At 42.3% G+C, this 24,957-nt stretch overlaps 1 protein-coding gene across 1 annotated transcript; it reads right to left on the bottom strand.

Moving 5' to 3' along the window:
* Positions 1-2,660: 2,660 nt before the first annotated feature.
* FUCA2 (alpha-L-fucosidase 2) lies at positions 2,661-24,520 on the bottom strand. Its single transcript, XM_069598580.1, has 7 exons — positions 23,810-24,520; positions 14,853-15,040; positions 9,483-9,822; positions 7,704-7,914; positions 7,308-7,498; positions 4,655-4,763; positions 2,661-2,945 (listed from the first exon to the last, which is right to left on the bottom strand). The coding sequence occupies exons 1-7, from the start codon at positions 24,025-24,027 to the stop codon at positions 2,805-2,807; spliced, it is 1,398 nt and encodes a 465-aa protein (XP_069454681.1). The 5' UTR covers positions 24,028-24,520; the 3' UTR covers positions 2,661-2,804.
* Positions 24,521-24,957: the final 437 nt, after the last annotated feature.

The following is a 24,957-nucleotide window of genomic DNA, read 5'->3' on the forward strand; positions in this document are numbered from 1 at the left end:
CCATGTTATAGCTCTCAGGTCTCGAACGGACCATGTTATATCTCTTAGATCAGTGTTACAGCTCCATGTTACAGTTCTATTTTATTTAGATAATAGCAGGAAAATCCATCTTTGAGGCATGAGGGCAGGTCGACCCAAAGACACGAAGACAAGAGCGCCCCAGCGTGCGGGATTGAGAGAGAGAGACCCCCAGCGCTTTGGCTCCTCTTTTTCTGTTTTTTCTCCCCCTGGGCCTGCCCTGTGTAAATTGGGCTAGCCAGGAGTGTTGTTTGTTCTACCTGAGGTCCTCACGGTGGTCCTCGGACCTTCCTTTGTTCTATTTTCACGGGCTCTTCTCTTTCTTGTCTTTTAGCCACCGCCATTCTGGACTCCTGTTTCCTATTCTAACTACCTAATAGAACTATTGGCTTAAACTAAGTAATGAGAGATCTGATTTTTAATTAGCCTTACTATAATTCTTGCCCTTCATACCAATGACAGTTCTAAGAATTTGATGCACTATTTTAAAATCCTTGTTACAAGTCCCACTTACAGTATATTTCACATACAAGCAAGATATACATTAAACTTAAATTTGATGTCTCATTCTGTTCCATATTAATATATGGTTATTAGCAAAGCATTTTATCAGCACCTCTGAATGCTGATCTGTATTTTATCATTTAGCTTCCTCATAGCTACCCATTAACTAAATCCTATATCTAATTATAATTTACTTAAATAGCTCCATTTCCCCTCTATATTCTCTATTTGTAAAGGTCATTATGGACAAGGTAGGAATTTAAATGACTGACAGATTGTCGTCTCAAAACTATTTGCTTCAGATCACCTCACTTTTATGTTAAGATTCTTCTAACTCAGAGTTTTTTCCCTTTTTTTGTTTTTTTCTTAGTCTAGTGTTGGGGATCATGTAAATCTGTCCTTACTGGACCTCTAATACAATGGTAATTGGGATTTAAAACTTTTAAAGTACTTATTCATGTCAATACTTTAGAATGGTTTTAAAATTTTGATAGCTGTAGAAACTTCAGCTATGAATAATTTTTGAAAAATATTTTCAACTTCAAGATGATTTTATAAAATAAGTGTGAATTTATTACTTCCCTCTCTACTTGAAATGTCTACAGGGAACAATGAGATATCTGCATTTGATTAACATAACAAAATGGAGCCTGTAGTACTTCAATTGAATATCTAACCTTGTTGAACATCTTTTGTTAAGGGAAGTGAGTTCTTTAATCAGTGTTTCTTTATATTTATATCAATATCAGTATTTTTGCGTCATTCTTAGGGAAAATCTGAATACACAATAATTTTCAGAAAGGTTTTCAACTTCAATTTGCTTAAAGGCAAATAAATACAGGATAAAAAAATTCATTTAAATTGGACCTCAAATTAGCCCACCTACAAAAATAAGCCCACACCTCCAATCCTACACCCTCAACTGCCTCCACCCAAAAAAACCCTGGAAGAATAAATACTAAAATATTAATAATGGTGACCTTAGTGATTTTGTCTTTAGGCATTTCTGTAAATTTTTAAATATCTATAGTAAATATATCAGTTTTATTACCATGAAGGAAAAAGACAAGAAAATTTTTTATAAAAAGACAGTTACTGTAAGCATAAACATTAAGTCCAATTTATTATATACCTATGACCCTTTGTTGTTGTTGTTTAATCACTAAGTTGTGTCTGACTCTTTTGCAACCCCATGGACCATAGCCCGCCAGGCTCCTCTGTCCATGAAATTTTCCAGGCAAGAATACTGGAGTGGGTAGCCATTCCCTTCCCCAGGGGATCTTCCCAACCCGGGGACTGAACCAGCATCTCCCACATGGGCAGGTGAATTCTTCACCACTGAGCCACCTGGGAAGCCTTTATTAATCTGCTGCTGCTGCTAAGTCGCTTCAGTCACGTCCGACTCTGTGCGACCCCATAGACAGCAGCCCGCCAGGCTCCCCTGTCCCTGGGATTCTCCAGGCAAGAACTCTGGAGTGGGTTGCCATTTCCTTCTCCAGTGCATGAAAGTGAAAAGTGAAAGTGAAGTTGCTCAGTCGTCTGACTCTTCATGACCCCATGGACGGCAGCCCACCAGGCTCCTCCATCCATGGGATTTTCCAGGCAAGAGTACTGGAGTGGGGTGCCATCCCACAGATAGGGGCCACTTATACAGTCACTTATTTTCTCACAGTTCTGCAGGCTGAAAGCCCACGGTTTTGGCAGGTTTGGTTTCTCTTGAGGCCTCTCCCTGGCTTGCAGTTGGCCACCTTCTCACGGTGTCTTTAAATGGTCTTTGCTCTGTGTGCTTCCGTCCATGTTCTTCCTCTTCTTATAAGGACTCCAGTCATATTGGATTAAGGTCCCACCCTGATGACTTCATTTAACCTTAGTTACTTCTTTAAACTCTCCAAATCCTATCCTTCTCCAGGGAATCTTCCCAGCCCGGGGATCAAACTCATGTCCCATGCATTGCAGGTGGATTCTTTACCGCTGAGCCACCAGGGAAGCCCCATTGAGGCTTAAGACTTTCAAAATGTGAATTTAGCATTAGACATGATTCAGTCCTTACCACCACCAATTTCTCACTACGACAATGATCCCCACCTCTGATTCACACATGGAAACAAATTCAATGTGAAGAGAAATAGCAAACTGCATTGGACAGTTAAAACATTTATGTGGGTAACTTAGGAAATCCTTGGCCAATTTTACATTTTCTTTTTCCATGTGCTATAATTACAGAAACCTGATATACATTCTAGTCTTAGATATAACTGCAACAGGAAGCACTCTACTGTAGATCAGGTCACATTAGTTAGTGCTAGAGTCCAGCCCCACTGGCAGGGCATCTGATGAATGGTTAGCTGAGGCAGGTCTACCTTGATGCCATTTTCCCTCAAAGGTGTCCAGTGAAGGGGCTGTCCATGTCCCAGGAGTTTAACCTGAAATTGAAAACATACAGATAAATGTCTCCTTATGTGTCTCTGACTTCCTCACTGTATTGGGAAGAAGCAGTTGATACTTCTTAAAGAGCAATGTAGACAGGAGATTCATTGTTTTTACTTTCATTTAGTGGATCACAAGCTGCTTTAATTTATGATCCAAATGCATGTATATATCTCTCTTGCTCCTTTCTTACTCTCAAAAGTGTGCAGGATTTGAGGAAGAATCGTATAGACTGAACAGTGTCAGAGCAGAGCAAACTACTCTTGAACCAATCTGCACAACTAAGGCCTGCCTGGCTCTGACACAGGATGTTCAGGGAAAGGTTCACCTTCCTTATCCAGCCACCCTCCCTCCCCAGATGGCCCAATAATCTCCACTAATCAACAGTACATACATGTGATCTATTATTACTATAACTGTTCTATATCCTTAGTCTTACACAAAATGAATTTAAATAAGTAGTTTTCTATATATTTGTGGTTATTTTGAACCAGAAAACTTTGTTTACCATGTAGAATAATACAAAAACAAAACCCGTGGACTTTCAAATAACAGTATTAATGGTGGCCAAAGCTTCCCTGGTGGCTCAGCAGTAAAGAATGTGCCTGCAATGCAGGAGAAGCTGGTTTGATCTCTGGGTTGGAAAGATCCCCTGGAGAAGGAAATGGCAACCCACTCCAGTATTTTGCCTGGAAAGTCCCAAGAACAGAGGAGCCTGGTGGGCTACAGTCTGTGGGGTTGCAAAAGAGACGGACATGACTGAGCGACTAAACAACAAAGAGAACGTAGATAAAATAAAAAGGTAATGTTATGCCCAGGCCTCTAAGCTGCAGTTAAACAAAAGATTTGAAAAAAATATTAGTAAACAGATTTGAACTCTTTATCTCCTTTTCTGCCAGATCAGCCACAAGTGTTAGAAATGAAACATGGGAAAATGGTTTAAGGAGAAAAATTTGGACAATTTGCCTCCCAGAAAATTTTTATTTTGTTAAAAATAAGTTATAAAATATGTTAAAATGAACTCATTGCCAGAGCTGATGGCCACAACTGTTAGATTAACCTTTTGTTATTGTTTAGTCTCTCAGTCCTGTCTGACTCTTTGCAACCTCATGGATTGTAGCCCACCAGGCTGCTCTGTCCATGGAATTTCCTAGGCAAAAATACTGGAGTGTGTTGCCTTTTCCTCCTCCAAAGGATATTCCCAACCTAGGAGTCAAACCCTCAGTTAAACCCGCATCTCTTGCATGGCAGGCAAATTCTTTACTGCTGAGCCAGCAGGGAAGGTTAACCTTTAACCTCCAAATGTTTTACGAACTTAAAATAGTGGCCATGACATCTTACATTTATCAGATGTGTTCTGGGGTGAGATGTCAGGGGAAGAGTCTGAACTCCAGTCTTATGAAAAGAGTCATTTTTGGATGCATGCAGTGAACCTGAGCAACATAGCATGACTGGAGAAGATGTTTTAATTGATAAGCATGGAGATGATGTAACTGTTTTATAGGCTTGGTTTTCTGGGGAATGAAACAAAATTTTCAACAGTTTTTGCCAAACATTGCCATTGATAAAGCTCATTTTAAAATTACTGTCATGAGATGTAAATGGAATACATATAAGGCTCACCTTGAAGTTAAAAGTTAATGTCTTCCTCAGGGTGTTCTAGTCAGCAATTTAAAGGAACAATAAAGACAAAATTCCCTCTTACCTCTGTTGCCCCCAGAGTAGCTTTGGGCTGACCAAGAAAGAGCTGTCCTGATATGGGCCATTTGAGAAACATGGCATAGACCAACTTATCTTTAGGTTTGGATGTGTACCTGGTTAAGAAAAAAAAAATGCATAGTAATATTTCTTATTATTTATGGGTCAGGTTCAGAATTATCTTCCAGATATACCTCCATTTAGTAAATATTTACCAATGTTTTCTTTAATCGAGGGGAGAAAAAATAGCCCGATGGTAGCAATAAAAAACACCCTAAAGGATTCTGACCCCAATCCCGGTGTAGTGTGTGGTGTGGGGGAGAAGTTCCCACATCACCAGGCAGTTCTCAGGCACCAGCTGGGCGTCCTACAGTTCAACTCCATTCTGACACCATCTACCCAGAGGCAGTGTCAGATTCCAAAAGGTCAGGGTTTATTCCTACCACCAGTCACGTGTCCAGATTGTCATGTGGGGTTCTGACCCACAGGCTATAGATTGGAGTTTCCTACAACCCCCTCCTTGAGTTCAGCTAATTTGCTAGAGCAGCTCTCAGAATTCTACTTCCTGGATTACAGGTCTATTACAAAAGGATGTATCTCAGGAACAGCCAGATGGAAAAGACGCACAGGACAAGGTATGTGTAGGGGCAGGGGGCTTCCACACCCTCCCTAGGGGCCCTGCTCTCCCGGCACCGCCACCAATCCAGAAGCTCTCTGAACCCCATTCTTTTGGTTTTTTATGGTGGCCTCATTAGTCACTATTGATTAAATCACTGGCCATGATGACTGTTTCAACCTCCAGTCTCTCTAAACAGCCGTTTGGAAGCTGAAGTGAACTGAAATGCAAGAGAAGGGAGTTAGACAGTGGGATGATTCAGACTGAGATCATGAAAGGAGTACAAATATTGGAAATGCAAGGTCTAAGGTACGACCAAAAGAAGGGGACAGGATTCCTGGAAAGAAGGAAGTACAAGAACTGCATGCCTGCTAAGTCGCTTCAGTCGTGTCCAACTCTGTGCAACCCTATGGACTGTAGCTTGCCAGTCTCCTTTCCATGGGATGGTCCAAGCAAGAATACTGGAGTGGGTTGCCATACCCTCCCCTAGGGGATCTTCCCAACCCAGGGATCAAACCTGCATCTCTTAAGTCTCCTGCATGGCAGGTGGGTTCTTTACCACTAGCATCACTCGAGAAGCCCAAGAACTGAGGGGCCAGCAAATTAGAAGAGCTGTGAATATACACAATCAGAATTATATGAAGAGTAGTTCTGGCAGCCCACTCCAGTATTCTTGCTTGGACCATCCCATGGACAGAGGAGCCTGGTGGGCTAAGTCCATGGGGTTGCAAACAGTCAGACACAACTGAGCGACTAACTAAGTTCTGGGGACAGCAACAGTGAGCCAGGGCTTAAACTCTCAAAGGATTTCAAAGATGGCCCTGGGAGTCTAGATAGCCATCTAAAGATGCAGCAAGGAGGGGAAACACACACGAACCTGCGGGGAGAGAGCTCCACTGATGAGGCAGGGAGGGTGGCCACCTGGGCTCAGTGCAGTGGAGCCAGGCAACAGCCTTTATAGGGATTGCTAAGTAGTCTGACTTTTATTTTTACTTACTGAAAGAGAACTTAATGGAATAATGCTTAATAATTGTCAAGTCCCAGATCAGACACCCTCATAGTCAAATATAAACACAGAAGCAAATTCTAAAACCAAATTTAAATCTAGCTTCTGTAAAATGAAAGATTGGTTCTGAGTTCTCATTATGGCTTCTGCCAGATCCAATATTCTAAAATTCTACAGTTAGGTGCTTCTGTGTAGACTGCCTTACTTTATTTTCTTCAGTGAATTGACAATTGAAGTCATAAGTGCAAAGAAGAGTATTTAGTCCAGTCTTTCGGTGTATGCTTGATCAGCCTGTACTCGCTTTGGTGGTAACACAGGTGAACTTTAGAGCTTCACTAATACTGTGCTGTGCCTAGGTGCTCAGTCATGTGACCCCACAGACTGCAGCCCGCCAGGCCCCTCTGTCCGTGGGATTCTCCAGGAGAGAATACTGGAGTGGGTTGCCGAGCCCTCCTCCAGGGGATCTTCCCAACCCAGGGATCAAACTCAGGTCTCCTGAATTGCAGGGGAATTCTTTAGTCTGAGCCACCAGGGAGAACAACTCTTACTTGCGTATGTTAAGATCCTACATCAGAAACCACCATATGCTTTTTATAGGAGATACTAGTTAAAATTTAGCCAGTTGAGATAATTAATTTTAAAGAAAGTTCAGGTTTAGATTTATTAGAATATATTTTTCCTGCCCTATGGCACTTCCTGCTAATTTGATGAGATGTAACACCTGCAAAAGTTAGAATTTACCTAACTAAACCAAAAGTCTCTTTTGGATTAACCACTCAGCACTTTTTTTTTTTTTTTCTGAATGACCTACAATTTTTGTAAGATGCTTTATTTCTCCCTAAAATTTATCCACTGTTAGAAGGAATCTAGTGATTATTTCAGCTCAACTTGATAAATAATTAAGTGTTTAAAATATGCTGATTTTAAGTAAATAAAATATTCTGTGTAGGTGGGCATTCATCCAATTTCCTCTTTATTATACTGTTCCCTTTATCTCTGAGAAATGTTAAATACCTTCTTCTATCAAATAATACTTACCATACGTCTGGGGTGACAGTGTCATTCTGGGATCTCCAAGCATTGGTTTCATAGATGGCGTCTCCATTGACTTTTAGCCAGATTCCCATTTGCCTCAATCGCTCCTTAAAAATTACAGAAATGGTGCCATCTTGTGTGGGTCCAATATTCATCAACAGATTTCCTCCACATGAAACTGTCTGTACAAGTTGCTTAAAAATTAAGAATAAATATAGTTCTTAGAGGAAGAAAACAATTCCATCATTAATCACTATCTAAGAGAACACACATAGAAAAAAAAAAAAGTCATGTCCTGTATTTACAGGCCATTGAGTCATACAGTTTAGAAAACCTAATTCTCACACGTGTACACTATTACGAATATTACTATAATGGTCACCAGACATTTTACTGTACCTTCACCAACTCTTCAATTGTGAGATAGTCAGAGATTTCAGCATTCCTCCTGTAGCCCCAGGAAAACTTGTCTATCGTCATGCAGTTTTCCCATTTATGTGGCAAAAGATGTCCTGGGTTATAACGGTCACTACATGTATAGTAGCCACCATGCTTACAAATGCTACCAGCTCCCCAACGGTCATTGGTGACCACGGTGTCCCGAACTGGGCTGAAATGAAAAGGATGATAAAAAAAATTTACACAAAAGCAATGTCACTGAAAAGAGTGACACTGAATGTGACTGAAATCCACTCTTAGAAAATAACCATAGTTGAATATAATACAAACCCCATGATTTTGAACTAAACTAGACCTGAGGAAGTTGTAGTCCTGGCCTGTTACTTGCTAAGCTCCTTGTCCTAGAGCAAATTACCTAACTCCTCTGAATAATCCATTTTTCCATCTGTTATTAGAACAGAACTTGGGCTTCCCTGGTGGTTCAGACAGTAAGGAATCCTCCTGCCACCGCAGGAGACACAGGTTCAATCCCTGGGTTGGGAAGACCCACTGGAAGAGGGAAAGGCTACCCACTCCAGTATTCTTGCCTGGAGAATCCCACGGACAGAGGAACCTGGAGGGCTACAGTCCATGGGAGTCAGACACGACTGAGCGACTGACACAATCTATGTAAGACACCTATGTATGCCCAGCACACACAGCACTTAAAAGAGTTTTACTATTATTTAAACGTTCTCCCCTGGTCTCTTCCTCTTATAATTGTGCCTAATATTGAAGATCTCAGCAAAGTTGACTGTTATGGATGGAATTCACTGTGGCATAAAATATTCCCTCAACAGTATTCATCATAGCAGGTGGTACCTCCTGTACTTCTCCATTTAGAGGGGATCGTTTTGGTTCACAAACTGAAGCAGAGGACTCCCAGTATTTCCTTTTGGAAAGGAGTACCTAGAGAAACTGCGGTTATGTACCAAGACAGAGGATTTCTCTGTGCGTCCTCTGTGGACCCAGAGAACACTGGCAGGGCTCTCCCTAACTTCATAGCACAATACCAAGTACTTTTGAGATACAGATATCAATTTGGTCCACATAGTGTGAGCTTTATAGAGGAGCTTAGTCAGAACTCCCTGTTCTAATGGGGCAGCCTGGAACATGCTAGAAAACAAAAGGAAAGAACAGGAAGAAGTGAAATGCTGACAATGAAGGAAAAGAGACAGACAGGGTGACATCCAAGCAGCAAAGATTATCAAAGGTAAGAGGATGCGAAGAAGCAATTAGAGGAACTGAAAAGCACAGCATGAGAAACAGTGATGGATAAACAGCATTGACCCAGAGAGGTGATGAAAACGGGGACCTACAAAATTAGTCTTCAGAGTGCTTGATGCTGTAATTTTTTTTTAGTCTCAATTCAAAATCAGACTGTTGAGCTATATTTGACTCCTGGTTTGTAACTCTTAGGGCTTCCCAGGTGGCTCAGTGGTAAAGAATCCACTTGCCAGTGCGGCAACACGGGTTCGACTCCTGGATCAGGAAGATCCCCTGGAGAAGGAAATGGCAACCCACTCCAGTATTCTTGCTAACTAATTCTTGTTAAGAATATTCCAGTGTTCTTATAACTCTTGATATTTTGAGTTAATATTGATATATCTAATATGCATTATTTACAATGATTTTCTCCCCATGTCACAAACAAGCCTGAAGGGGAATATTTCAAGAAGCCAGAACTAATGTTATACAGGTATTAGGAATGTCACGACAGCAGTCTAGTAGCACACACACCTCTCATTGTACAGCCAGGCCAGGAAGTCTAAGCTTTTCCAGTAGGTATCTGGGGCCCCTCCATCACCATCTGACCACAGCACCTCCGGCTGATACTTGTTCACTAACTCGTAGAGCTCGGGCAGCATCTTAGACACTGGATATTGTCGTTTCTGGAACAAGCTGGATTCATCCTCAAGGAAGAGCGGATGAAACCACTCAAAAAGGGAGTAGTAGAGCCCGAAGCGCAGGTCAGTCCTGTTCCTAACCGCACCTGCAAGTTCCTTGATGATGTCCCTCTTCGGCCCCATGTCTACTGCGTTCCAGTTCCACGAGTACTCTGAGCCCCACAAGGTGAAGCCTGAAACATTATATTAAAAGCCTCTGTAAGCATATCAACTGTTCTAGTAAATGTGCGCCTATACCAACACCAAGTTATAAAGGCAGTACACGTGACATATAAACTACTGTTTCTACAAACATCTGTTTTATGACCATTTTTTTTCCTTAGTATATATTTTGCTTTCATGCGAGAAACAAATGAGAATTTTAAAAATATTTTTATTTATTTATTTGGCTACACAGGGCCTTAGTTGCGGCATGCAGGAATCCTTAGTGGCAGCATGCAAGCTCTTAGTTATGGCATGTGGGCTGTAGTTCCCTGACCAGGGATCAAACCTGGTCCCCATGCATTGGGAGCACTGAGTGTTAGCCACCAGGGAGGTCCCTAACAAATGAGAATTTAAACAAAGTAGAACCAAGATTTTTTTAAGTACTTCTCACGGTACCGCATTGTTGTTGTTCAGTGGCTAAGTCGTGTCCAGCTCTTTGTGATCCCTATGGACTACCAAACGAGAAGCTGCATTATCTCTCGAAGTTTGCTCAAATTTGTGTCCATTAAATCAATGATGTTATCTAGCCATCTCATCCTCTGTCATCCCCTTCTCCTTTTGCTTTCAATCTTTTCCAGCGTCACAGTCTTTTCCAATGAGTCAGCTCTTCACATCAGGTGGTCAGAATACTGGAGCTTCAGCATCAGTCCTTCCAATGAATATTCAGGACTAATTTCCTTTAGGATTGATTGGTTTGATCTCCTTGCAGTTCAAGGAACTCTCAAGAGTCTTCTCCAGCACAACAATTTGAAAGCATCAATTCTTCAGTGCTCAGTCTTCTTTATGGTCCAACTCTTACATCCATACATGACTACTGGAAAAACCATAGCTTTTGGAGTGGGTTGCCAGTGATTTTGGAGAAAATCAGGTCTGTATAGTCTGATCTTTCTCCGGTATTCTCCCTCTTAGATGATAAGCTCCTGGAGGGACAGTGTGATGTCTGCAGTGTTCCCGGTTATATCCTCAGCCAATGGCTAGCACAAGGTCTAGTACAAAATCACAGTCAACATTAGCAGATCATAGCTGAGATGGGAACATCTTCCACATCCACCATTGTAAACAATGACTGTGACTACTTACAGGGAAGAACCATAGATGCACTCCTGCATGATTCCTGTCTTCCAAATCAAAGAGTATATTCCCTGAGCTTAGAATTATTTTATTATAGAATGGTTCATAGAACACTGATAATCCATGTTCAGTAGTAAATCTCCTTGACCCTCATTATTCATTTAACCCAGCAGGGGTAAGGTACTCTTCCCCAGTAGTTCTATACTTGAAATGTACCCACCATCTGTAATCTCAGTTCAGTTCGGTTCAGTTCAGTCGCTCAGCCGTGTCCGACTCTGCGACCCCATGAATTGCAGCACGCCAGGCCTCCCTGTCCGTCACCAACTCCCGGAGTTCACTTAGACTTGCATCCATCAAGTCAATGATGCCATCCAGCCATCTCATCCTCGGTCGTCCCCTTCTCCTCCTGCTCCCAATCCCTCCCAGCATCAAAGTCTTCTCCAATGAGTCAACTCTTCGCATGAGGTGGCCAAAGTACTGGAGTTTCAGCTTTAGCATCATTCCTTCCAAAGAAATCCCCAGGTTGATCTCCTTTAGAATGGACTGGTTGGATCTCATCCTACCCTAAAATCATAAGCTTGGATGTTGTGCTTTAAATTACCTAAAAGTGAATTATCTACCAACTAAATGGATAAGAAGAATACAATTATATAAGTACTTTGAAATAATTCATATTTTAAAAGGAATTTGCATTCAGATTGCTGGCTTGTCTATATAAAAACCATAGAAGCACTATATAAATGGAATACTTAAGGAATAATATAAAAGCCTCAAAATCTTTAGTTAGGATCTAGGAACATGAATACATTATTACTGTCCTACTAAAATCTAAAGCAATGTTTGTGAACCAACATATGTAAGGTGTTTGGTGTAATACTTTACTTTTATAAATCAGGACAAGTCTAAGGCAGAAAGTGAAGAAGAACTAAAGAGCCTCTTGATGAATGTGAAAGAGGAGAGTGAAAACACTGTCTTAAACCTCAACATTCAGAAAACTAAGATCATGGCATCTGGTCCCATCACTTCATGGCAAATAGGTGGGGAAACAGTGGAAACAGTGGCTGACTTTATTTTTCTGGGCTCCAAAATCACTGCAGATGGTGACTGCAGCCATGAAATTAAAAGACAGTTACTCCTTGGAAGGAAAGTCATGACCAACCTAGACAGCATATTAAAAAGCAGAGACATTACTTTGCCAACAAAGGTCCATCTAGTTAGGGGTATGGTTTTTCCAGTGGTCATGTATGGATGTGAGAGTTGGACTATAAAGAAAGCTAAGTGCCGAAGAATTGATGCTTTTGAACAGTGGTGTTAGAGAAGACTCGAGAGTCCCTTGGACTGCAAGGAGATCCAACCAGTCCATCCTAAAGGAGATCAGTCCTGGGTGTTCATTGGAAGGACTGATGTTGAAGCTGCAATTCCAATACTTTGGCCACCTGATGCGAAGAGCTGACTCATTTGAAAAGACCCTGATGCTGGGAAAGATTGATGGCAGGAGGAGAAGGGGACGACAGAGGATAAGATGGTTGGATGGCATCACCAACTCGATGGATGGATTTGGGTGAACTCCGGGAGCTGGTGATGGACAGGGAGGCCTGGCGTGCTGCAGTTCATGGGGTCGCAAAGAGTCGGACACGACTGAGCGACTGAATTGAATTGAACTGAAGATGGACACACTCTTTGGATTCATTTTGAAGAAACTTTTAAAAGAGCTCACACTGGTTCTAAAGATGTTGTAGTAAGCTTCAAAGCACTGTCAGTGATATTTAAAGTCTTATTCCATATGTCTCAACTTGGCAGGCCCTAATGTCTGGTGGTGCTAAAACCACTTTGGGTCTTGGGTTCAGTAGCACCACCAGAAGCTCACACAGTGGTCTTCCAGCCTAACTGGGCTCAGCAGGGTCTTCTATAGGCATGAAAACCTCCAACAATATGGTTCTAGAAAGTGTATAAATGTGGGCTACATCATTTTCCTCACAGCGTGGTTAAGAGTTGTTTTGCTGTGTTTTTAAATAAGCTAAGTAATACTTTCTACCATATAGCCTAGAGAAGTTCTAGGCGTCAGGAAATCAAGATGTCCTAAGTATCCATCTCAGCCTGAGAAACACCTGCAGGAAAAAAATCATTAAGCCACTGGACTGTGGCCGAAGGGAAAAATATCCTGATTCCTTATTTTGGGTTTTCATTCTTTCCTCGTAATCCCCCACGCAACACTGCAGAAAATAATGAGACAAAATTTTTTATTCCAATGCAAACAAATTATCCAGTTATTTATTTATCTTTGATTGCACTGGGTCTTTGTTGCTATGTACAGGCCTTTCTCTAGTTGTGGCTGGTAGGGGCTGCCCTCTAGTCGTGGTGCTCAGGCTTCTTATTGAGGTGACTTCTCCTGTTGTGGAGCTTGGGCTCTAGGGCACATGGGCTTCAGGAGTTGCAGCTTGAGGGCTCTAAATTCTGGCTTAGTTGCCCCGAGGCCTGTGGGACCTTCCCCGACCAAGGATTGAACCTGCATCCCCTGCATTGGCAGACAGATTCTTAACCACTGAACCATTGGAGAGGTCCAGATTATCTAATTATTAACATGCTGTTGGAGGAATAATAACGTGCTGATGTTTCCTTGATCTTGTAGATATGGGAATGGTAATGGGTAGATTCTATCCTATTAATGTAAGATCACTTTAATGTTCATTTTATGTGTCAACTTGCCTGGGCCACAGGGTGCCCAGATATTTGGTTAAACATCATTCAGGATATGTTCCTGAAGGTGTTTCTACAGGAAATTAACATATGAATAGTTAGACGGAGTAAAGCAGATTACCCACCCGAAGTGGTAGGCCTCATCCAATCCATTGAAGGCCTAAATAGAATAAAAGGCTGATTAAGAAAGAATTCTTCAGACTTTCCTGGTGGTCCAGTGGTTAAGACTCCCCACTTCCACTGCAGGGGCATGGGTTCAATCCCTGGTCAGGGAACTAAGGTCCTGTATGCCAGGCATTGTAGCCAAAAAGAAAAAGAAAAAGCAGCAAAGTTTAAGGAGTGGTGTTTTTTGTTTTTTAATTAAAAAAAAAAAATGTTTTCTCTGTATGTCTTTGAGCTGAGACATTAGTCTTTAAGTTAGATTTGGACAGGTAATTATATTATCCACTCTCCTGTTCCTGATGCCTTTGGGCTCAGACTGGAACTATATAACTGGCGGTCTTGGGTCTGGACTTCTCAGCCTCCATAGTTGCATGAGCCAGTTTCTTATGATAAATCTATACATATTATACTTCCTGTTAGCTCTGTTTCTCTGGAGAACCCTAATTCAACCACTCGGTTTCTTTTTAGATATTCTTCCACCATCTCTCATATTTCTGGGCGTCATTACAGCCTTGCAATCCTGTTCCTTTCAGGTAGCCTGTGTCATTTTCATCAATAGCAAACTTTCCTCAAGTGGGTCATATAAGAGTTGGCCAAAAGCACCACCTTGTATGTTGGTCATAATGTAAGACAATAGCAAATAATCCCCAGAGTACCTTCCCAGAATGCATCACAGAGGTGAGAAGAAAACGGAAAGAATGCAGTTCAGTTGTAAACTTTGACCTGCAAACCACATACCCCTTCAAATGACTTTAATAAAATCTTGCGTTACTTGGAAATTGTTAAATATGCACATAATAAAATGCGATCAGTTTCCATTTTTTTCTATATGTGGAGGGTATGATCTTTCTGCATACTTAATGCTCCTTTTTTTTCTCTTTCTTAATGCTTCTTAATTGGGTGAAACATGTGATCTCTTAAATTACAAGCAAATGTCAGTAGCCACTTAGGACTGCTCCTAAGAGAAAACTGTTTTCATGCAGATGACCTTGCTTTAGTTTCTTCTTCCAAAAGAACTACTTCACATTTATAACCACTGTCAGTGTCTGCAGATGCTGTTCTTACTTACCTTCATGATGTTTGGAAGTTAAGACAACGTATTTGGCACCAGAAGCCTGTAAAATATCTGCCCACTGGTTCGCATCAAAAAATTTTGCTGTAAATAGTGGCCCAAAATCTTCATATGTGAAATCAGGAGGGTAATTATTTTTCATAAAGTCCACATAAGCTGGTATCTTTTCCTGTTGCCAGTACCACCTAAGGGGATGAAGGAAACAGCATATAAGTAGCATTCACATAAACACTTGAAATATAGGTATCCCTCAGGATTCGCAGAGAATGAGTCCCATGTTTCTCAGCAGATACCAAAATCTGTGAGCACTCAAGTCCCTTACATAAAATGGCATACTACAGCCTGCCCTCCATATCTGCAGTTTGGGCATCTGCAGATTCAAGCAAACATAGATGAAAATTTCTGTCTGAGGTTGGTTAAATCCAGAGATGCAAATCCCTTGAATATAGAGGGCCAATTATGTATTTATTGAAAAATATACACATAAAAGAAGACCAAACTTGTGCTATTCAGGGGTCAACCATAACTCCCTTTACTAAAATTCTCCCTTATTCAGATGTTACTAAGATTCCCTTCCTAATTTCCCCATTTAGTCTGACTTCACTTAAGGAAAGCTTACATGAACTTCCGTAGTCTTCCATCTATCCCTCTGTGAACTCTACTCAGCTTATCCACCAGAGCAGTCTAAACAAACAAGTCACCCATTTGCTCTTAATTCTTCACTTTTAGATTGCAACATGGAGTATACATAATTAGTCCTTTGTAACACAAATGATGAAGTCTTCAAAAGAAGACAAAGTGCATAAAATATAACATAAATGTATTATATTCACTAGCAGGGAACAAGTGGGGAGGAAATGACAGTAAAATTAAGAAAATGCTGTTATTTTAATAGACTGACTCAGTCTTCAAGGATTACTGGTTATGTGTATTTATTCTGAGCAGTGGGGCCTCAACTGCCTAAGCAGAGCTTCAGAAGGAAAACAACATTGAAAATACAACTTTAAAAAAGAAAACTATTCATTTATTTATTTTGCTGCCCCGGATGTTAGTCACAGCATGCAAGATCTTTAGTTGTGGCATGCGAACTCTTATTTGCAGCATATGGGATCTAGTTCCCTGACCAGCGATGGAACCTGGGCCCCCTACACCGGGAGTGCGGAGTCTTCACCATTGGACCACCAGGGAAATCCTCAAAGCATAATTTTTAGATAAACATTTTATATAAACATGGCAGTAAGCCCATGGTCATGAAATAGATGCAAGTCCCCCCTCTCACCCATCTTTTATTCTTCCTTTCACTACTCCTTTCATAAGAGTGTTTTTACTGGATGCTGCTGCTGCTGCTAAGTTGCTTCAGTTGTTTCCGACTCTGTGCAACCCCATAGACAGAAGCCCACCAGGCTCCCCTGTCGCTGGGATTCTCCAGGCAAGAACGCTGGAGTGGGTTGCCACCTCCTTCTCCAATGCGTGAAAGTGAAAAGTGAAAGGGAAGTCACTAAGTCGTGTCCAACTCCTAGCGACCCCGTGGACTGCAGCCCACCAGGCTCCTCCGTCCATGGGACTCTCCAGACAAGAGTACTGGAGTGGGGTGCCATTGCCTTCTCCGTCTACTGGATGAACAAATTCATAATCAGCACTAGATCTCCAAAGATGGCCAGGAGGTTCTTTCTGCTGAGAAGGCTTTGCTGAAGGACATACTGTGTCACAAGCACTCTTCTTTACCTGCCCGAGAGTCAGATACATACTTTCCCAGCTTCCATCACAGCTCCCACATGGACACCTGATCCATGCTGGCCAATGGAACTGGAGGGGAAGCCAGCTTGGGAGATTCTGGGAATGGTCTCCTCTCCGGTAGAAAGAGATACAATCTGCCTTTGGACAAGGCTGTGTGACGTGATGCCTGGCCACCATCATGTCACCATGACAGGACAAGTCAACAGGCTGAGGATGACAGAGAGCCCAGGACTTTGATTTCATCACTGAGCCAAGTACTTCTGAATTTCTTATTATGTATAGTAATAAGCTCCTATTATTATACCTTTTATTTGAGTTTTCTGTACCTTCAATTGAAAGGATCTTAATTGATCCATGATGCATTTTTATCTTTTAAATGGAACTGCAAAAGAGAAACTGGGAGAGTCAGAAAGTTAAAAGATAAGAGATTTCTATTTTTTTCCTAGCACATCTAATTTGAACCTGCATTCTCTATTATAGTCTAGAGTCACTTCTCAAATTGCATGAGAAGAGAAGATGAGAAGAAGCACTTACAGTAAACAGCCCACCATTTATATTTGTTTTTGAGCTGCCATTAAGGATAGTCAAATATACTCATCTCTGCTGCTGACTGCCCCAGGTCAAATCAAGTGAGATCAGAGATTTAGAGGAGATAAAAAGGGAAACTATAGATAATTAAGAATCTTATACAGGGTTATTGCACTTCCAGACCATCAAAAATATACTCTGTTTTATAAGAGAATTATCTTTATTGTTCCAGGTCAAAACAAACAACTTTGTGTTCATTTGTAGAAAACGAGAGGTTAACCATTACAAAGAATAAGATGACTCAAAACTAATTGTTTTGTGCAGAGCACTAGTTTCAACTAACAAACATCAAATCCTCTCCTAGCATCAAATGTATCTTTACCTAATCTTCCCAGTTGAACAAAGGTGCTAGTGGTTAACAAAATCTGCTTGCCAATGCAGGAGGCATAAGAGACATGGGTTCAATCCCTGGGTTGGGAAGATCCCCTAGAGGAGGGCATGGCAACCCCCTCCAGTATTCTTGCCTGGAGAATCCCATGAAAACAGAGGAGCCTGGTGGGCTACAGTCCATGGGGTCACAAAGAGTCAGACAAGACGGAGCAACTGAGCACACACAATATAAGATGAAGAAATCTGTTAATTTATGTACCTTGCTGTCAGGGGATGTTTAACAGTAGGATTCCTGTGTTCTGTTTCCTGCCTCTCATGAGCCCTCTGTTCCTTATCAGTTCCTGGTAACAGGAACGAGCGGAGCGGCATGCTGCTCCCAGGACTGAGGTCATGAGATGGAATGCATGCATAGGGTTTCCTTCATTAGCTTTTCCATATGGTAAAAGTGATTATTTATGACCCTCTTTCTTTGATATGGATTGTCTTCTGGTTTTATGACCTCTATTACTCCTTGTTTCCTTGGTAACTTGTAAAGTCTGGTCTTTTGATCTTTATCTGAAGAAGCTACCTTGTAAAACAGTATATATACTCACACAGAGTTCAATAAAGCACCCTTGTTCCACCGGAGACTTGGGTCCCCATGTCCTTCTCTCTCTCTCTCTCTCTCTCTCTCTCTCTCTCTTTCTCTTATCTCTCTTTCTGGCTGATTCTCTGGAGCATGGAAGCCTGCTGAGCTCACTTTCCTGCCTGGGCTTTCAAGACCTCTTTCAGAGGACACCCTGTGCCTACGTGAGTGGTACAAGCCCTGTCCTAGGGCTTTATTGGCTCTCTGCATAACCCAGGGAATATTAGCCTCTTTCCTTCTTTCACTTTCTTATCATCGACTCCAGACCACCAGGTTCTGGTCCATTAAAGGACTGCAACACCTTGCTAATCGAAACATTTCAGAAGTAAATTCACAGTACAAATGCCTCACAGTACAAAACTTGCAAAGAAAGAGTTATAATATCCTGAAGCAAATATATTTGGTAATACAGGTTATGGAAAGAAAAAGTCCCATATTTTACAAGTTGATTTCAAAAGAGTATATGAATAGTACTCCATAGCTTATGCATTTCTTTTACATCAATTGGCCTAAGTGAATAAGAAAAGTTACTGGTTGCAAAAAGTCAATGTCTTTACAGAAGGTGGTACAATGTTTATAGTGTAAATGTTTATAGCGTAATACACTATATAATTTATACTCTGTATTGTATCAGCCAACTAAAAATTGTCACTTGCCATCTGATTCTATAAGAATGAAGTCCTTAGCCACTGTAGTTGCTGACTTTCAATACACCCTGAAAGGACAGGGTGGAGATTAGGAAAAACTGCCAGAACAGCCTTTCAGATAGTCAGATATTTGCAGAAGATTTTATGAGCCCAATTTCTTGCATGTTTCTCATAGCGAGAAAAGCACTAAAATCATTAAGGGAGATGTTCATTCCTGGTGACGAGCAGTGACCTTCTTGTAACTAGCAGTAACCTTCTATCAGAATGTGTGCTGATTGCATATATCCCCTTTCACCAAAAAACGACATATATACTGACCTCCGGCTTCCCTGGTAGCTCAGTGGTAAGGAAACTTCCTGCAATGCAGGAGATGTGGGTTTGATCCCTGGATTGGGAAGATCCCCTAGAGAAGGAAATGGCAACCCATTCTAGTATCCTTGCCTGGGAAATCCCATGGATAGAGGATTTGGGGTCACAAATGTAGGCTACATTCCAAGGGATCACAAAGAGTAGGACACAACTTAGCAACTCAACAACAACACACTGACCCCCACACTTACCTCTTCAGAGCAGTTCCACAGAGCTCTCTAAGAGGCAGTCTCCTAGGTTGCAGTCCTCATTTTGCCCCAAATAAAACTGAATTCACAACTCTCACACTGGGTGTTTTTTTATATAGTTGTCATATTGAATATATATTGTATGAATTAAATTTGTTGTACATTATGTATATAGTATAACGTAGGTTTAAATATTCATTGTTTATTTGCTTATCTTACTTAGGAACATATTATTTATGTGTATATATGTGTATTATGCATACATATATATGTAGTAACACTTCTATCTTGAAGAACTTAACATACCTGAAGTATTTAATCAAGAAAGATGTGAGACACTTAAAGCTGTAAAGGTATGGCTCTCAAGGTAAAATCTAAAGAGCAATTTTTTTGTACACCACTTTTCACATGTTGTTGCTGTTGTTTAATTGCTAAGTTGTGTCCAAATCTTTCTGAGACCCCCATGAACTGTAGCACACCAAGCTCCCCTGTCCATGGGATTTTCCAGGCAAGAATACTGGAGTGGGTTGCCATTTCCTTCTCCAGGGGATCTTTCTGACCCAGGGATCAAGCCAGTGTTTCCTGCATCGGCAGGGGGATTCTTTACCACTGAGCCACCAGGCAAGCCCACTTTTCACATTTTGTTCAGTTGCTAAGTTGTGTCCAGCTTTTTCCAACCCCATGGACTGCGGCATGCCAGACTCCCCTGACCTCCACTATCTCCGAGTTTGTTCAAATCCATGTCCATTGAGTCAGTGATGGTATCTAACAATCTCATCCTTTGCCGCCCCCTTTTCCTTGTGCCTTCACTCTTTCCCAGCATCAGGGTCTTTTCCAGTGAGTCAGCTCTTCACATCAGGTGGCCAAAATACTGGAGCTTCACCCACAGTTCTTCCAATGAATATTCGGGACTGATTTCCTTTAGGATTGACTGGTTGGATCTCTTGCATCCAGTTCAGTTCAGTTGCTCAGTCGTGTCTGACTCTTTGCAACCCCATGAATCACAGCACGCCAGGCCTCCCTGTCCATCACCAACTCCCAGAGTTCACTCAGACTCACGTCCATCGAGTCAGTGATGCCATCCAGCCATCTCATCCTCTGTCGTCCCCTTCTCCTCCTGCCCCCAATCCCTCCCAGCATCAGAGTCTTTTCCATTGAGTCAATTATTCGCATGAGGTGGCCAAAGTACTGGAGTTTCAGCTTTAGCATCATTCCTTCCAAAGAAATCCCAGGGCTGATCTCCTTCAGAATGGACTGGCTGGATCTCCTTGCAGTCCAAGGGACTCTCAAGAGTCTTCTCCAACACCACAGTTCAAAAGCATCAATTCTTCGACACTCAGCCTTCTTCTCAGTCCAACTCTCACATCCATACATGACCACAGGAAAAACCATAGCCTTGACTAGACAGACCTTAGTCAGCAAAGTAATGTCTCTGCTTTTGGATATATTATCTAGGTTGGTCATAACTTTTCTTCCAAGGAATAAGCATCTTTTAATTTCATGGCTGCAGTCACCATCTGCAGTGATTTTGGAGCCCCAAAAAATAAAATCTGACACTGTTTCCACTGTTTCCCCATCTATTTCCCATGAAGTGATGGGACCGGATGCCATGATCTTCCTTTTCTGAATGTTGAGCTTTAAGCCAACTTTTTCACTTTCATCAAGAGGCTTTCTAGCTCCTCTTCACTTTCTGCCATAAGGGTGGTGTCTGCATATCTGAGGTTATTGATATTTCTCCCAGCAATCTTGATTCCAGCTTGTGTTTCTTCCAGTCTAGCATTTCTCATGATGTACTCTGCATATAAGTTAAATAAGCAGGGTGACAATATACAGTCTTGACGTACTCCTTTTCCTATTTGGAACCAGTCTGTTGTTCCATGTCCAGTTCTAACTGTTGCTTCCTGACCTGATTACAGATTTCTCAAGAGGCAGGTCAGGTGGTCTGCTATGCCCATCTCTTTCAGAATTTTCCACAGTTTATTGTGATCCACACAGTCAAAGGTTTTGGCATAATCAATAAAGCAGAAATAGATGATTTTCTGGAACTCTCTTGCTTTTTCCATGATCCAGCGGATGTTGGCAATTTGATCTCTGGTTCCTCTGCCTTTTCTAAAACCAGCTTGAACATCTAAAACCAGCTTGAACATCTAAAACCAGCTTGAACATCTAAAACCAGCTTGAACACGTATTGCTGAAGCCTGGCTTGGAGAATTTTGAGCATTACTTTACTAGCATGTGAGATGAGTACAATTGTGTGGTAGTTTGAGCATTCTTTGGCATTGCCTTTCTTTGGGATTGGAATGAAAACTGACCTTTTCCAGTCTTGTGGTCACTGCTGAGTTTTCCAAATTTGCTGGCATATTGAGTGCAACACTTTCACAGCATCATCTTTCAGGATTTGAAATAGCTCAACTGGAATTCCATCACCTCCACTAGCTTTGTTCGTAGTGATGCTTTCTAAGGCCCACTTGACTTCACATTCCAGGATGTCTGGCTCTAAATGAGTGATCACACCATCGTGATTATCTGGGTCGTCAAGATCTTTTTTGTACAGTTCTTCTGTGTATTCTTGCCACCTCTTCTTAATATCTTCTGCTTCTGTTAGGTCCATACCATTTCTGTCCTTTATCAAGCCCATCTTTGCATGAAATGTTCCCTTGGTATCTCTAACTTTCTTGAAGAGATCTCTAGTCTTCCCCATTCTGTTATTTTCCTCAAGGGACTCTCAAGAATCTTCTCCAACACCACAGTTCAAAAGCATCAATTCTTCAGCACTCAGCTTTCTTTATGGTCCAACTCTCACATCCATATATAACTACTGGGAAAACCATAGTTTTGACTAGATGGACCTTTGTTGGTAAACTGATATCTCTTGCTTTTTAATATGCTTTCTAGGTTTACCATAGCTTTCCTTCCAAGGAGCAAGCATCTTTTAATTTCAAGGCAGCAGTCACTGTCCACAGTGATTTTGGAGCCCAAGAAAATAAAATCTGTCACTGTTTCCATTTCCCCCCATCTATTTGCCATAATGGGACCAGATGCTATGATCTCAGTTTTTTTAATGTTGAATTTCAACACCTTTTTCACTCTCCTCTTCCACCCTCATCAAGAGGCACTTTAGTTCCTCTTCATTTTCGGCCAGTAGAGGTATCATCTGCGTATCTGAGGTTGATATTTCTCCTAGCAGTCTTAATTCCAGCTTGTGATTCATGCAGTCCAGCATTTCTCATGATGTACTCTGCATATAAGCTAAAAAGCAGGGTGACAACATACAACCTTGTCATACTCCTTTCCCAATTTAAACCAGTCCATTGTTCCATGTCCGGTTCTGACTGTTGTTGCTTCTTGATCTGCATACAGATTTCTCAGGAAGCAGGCAAGGTGGTCTGGTATTCACATCTCTCTAAGAATTTTCCAGTTTGCTGTGATGCACCCAGTCAAAGGCTTTAGCGTAGTCAGTGCAGCAGAAGTATATGTTTTTCTGGAATTTCCTTGCTTTCTCTGAGATCCAATGGATGTTGGCAATTTGATCTCTGGTTCCTCTGCCTTTTCTAAATCCAACCTGTACATCTGCAAGTTCTTGGTTCATGTACTGCTGAAATCTAGCTCGAAGGATTTTGACATAATCTTGCTAGCATGTAAAATGAGCACAGTTGTGCAGTAGTTTGAACACTCTTTGGCGTTGCCCTTCTTTGGGATTGGAATGAAAACTGACATTTTCCAGTCCTGTCACCACTGCTGAGTTTTTCAAATTTGCTGATTTATTGAGTACAGCACTTTAACAGCACAATCTTTTACAGGATTAGCTCAGCTGGAATTCCACCACTTCCACTAGCTTTGTTCATAACTTTTCACATAGCAATCTGTTAATAATTGGAGTTTCTTAGGGTTAATATTCTAGAATCTTTTTTTAAATTTTTCCTTGGACTACATGTGGTAACATTTTAAGGTTAAAGAGCCAGTGAATGCCCAAGTGAACAGAAGTCTCACATACCCATGGATTTATGCTTAAACCCTCTTCATGGCAGAACAATTGACAATTGACAAGTAGCAGCAGAACAGCAATGGAGCAAGTCTGCAGTTCGAAGGACAAGGACGGTTTAGGCCCAGAGCTTCCTCCTACGACCCCCACACAAGCCCTACTTTTCTGCTATTTCATTCTGTCGATGGCTGCAGAGTGATAAGAACAACTGAGAAGTACAAATACCAAGCAGCTGAGAAGCCAGAGCCACATCAAGGATCTGACTCTTGAAGTCACACGGAAGCAAAATTTAGCGTTCACCCAGCAACAACCACTTACCCAGTAAATCATAAACGTAACACCCGGAAATGCAAAGCGCGGCTCAAAGAGCAGAAGGTGAAACTGACTAAGAGACTAAACAAACCCGCAAAGGCTGGAGGTCTGGGTCCTGGCTGCAGGCCAGTGGGGTGCAAAGCGGGATTAGAGGAGACTGAGAGAGGCGCGCTCACCAGAACCATTCGCTCCCGAAACTGGGCACGGAGAACACGCCCCAGTGGATAAAGATGCCGAACTTGGCCTTGTCGAACCAGGCGGGCAGCTGGCGGGCGTCCAAGGACTCCCAGGTGGGGTCGAAGGGCGCAGGGCCGCTCGCGGAACCCGGCGGCGGCAGCAGTAGCAGCAGGATCAGCAGCGGGAGCGCCGGCCCGGGCAGCTTCGGGGATCGCATAGCCTCGCAGCCCCCAGTCCTGGACGCTCTCCGGGCCTCCGAAAGCTCGTCCTTCCGCGTCCCGGCAAAGAGCCGCCACGGTCACCTGACCAAGCTGCCTTAGGAAAAAGGCACCCTCCCCGCTGGTATGGGAGTGGCCGCGGTTCGGGCCCTGGAACAGAATGACCCCAGGAGGCCTGCAGCGCCCTCTTGCATAACTAAGGAGGCCAGTATTAGCCCGAAGCCTGCCCTGAGCCTGCTCCTCTCAGCCTCCTAGATTAGCCTCTCGAGGGAGAAGAAACTAGTCTGGTTCAGGGACCCGTGGGAGCGCCTCTCCCCTCAAGCTGCAGGACGCTTCCAAAAACCGCCCAGAGAAGGCACGCTACTGAGCAGCCTGGGTGGAATCTTGGACCTGAAGCCTAATGCGGACACCGCAGGCGGGCCATCCAGCGGGTGGCACGGAAAAACCCAGATCATTCTCAGCCGCTCCCACCCAGCCACCCCGCTCCCACCCACCAAGGTCTAGGGTGTGTTTGTAACTGTGGTTGTCAGCCTTGGAGTCTGTATCAGGTGAAATTCCACAAGTTTCCAATTCAGGTTGGAGCTCCAGAATTTGCATTTCTAACCAAGTTCTACATGATGCTTGTTTTGCTGGTCTGAACACCAAACTTGGAGAACCACTGCAGTTGAAAACAGTGACCTAAGACAGGTGAAACCAGTGAAATGAATGCTTGAGAAATCTGAAGTCAGAAACCTGGAATGATTAACCAAGGTTGAAAGCGCAATTCAGATGGGCTTCAATCCCAGCAAAAGCTCTGTCGACTAAAAAAGACACACAACTCAAGAGTTGCGAGTTAAGTTTTGTTGTTGTTCAGTCGTTCAGTTCAGTTCAGTTCAGTTGCTCAGCTGTGGCCAACTTTTCGCGACCCCATGGCAGCATGCCAGGCCTCC

This window comes from Ovis canadensis, chromosome 8 (assembly GCF_042477335.2).
Source record: "Ovis canadensis isolate MfBH-ARS-UI-01 breed Bighorn chromosome 8, ARS-UI_OviCan_v2, whole genome shotgun sequence".
In the NCBI taxonomy this organism is placed as follows: Eukaryota; Metazoa; Chordata; class Mammalia; order Artiodactyla; family Bovidae; genus Ovis; species Ovis canadensis.

Excerpts from the sequence above, each read along its gene's own strand:
- FUCA2 (XM_069598580.1), bottom strand. The coding sequence starts at position 24,027 with ATGCGATCCCCGAAGCTGCCCGGGCCGGCGCTCCCGCTGCTGATCCTG. Across the intron at positions 15,041-23,809 it reads TTCGGGAGCGAATGGTTCTG|GTGGTACTGGCAACAGGAAA; the intron begins GTGAGCGCGCCT and ends TCATCCCCTTAG. Across the intron at positions 7,915-9,482 it reads GCCTGGCTGTACAATGAGAG|CCCAGTTCGGGACACCGTGG; the intron begins GTGTGTGTGCTA and ends TTTTCATTTCAG.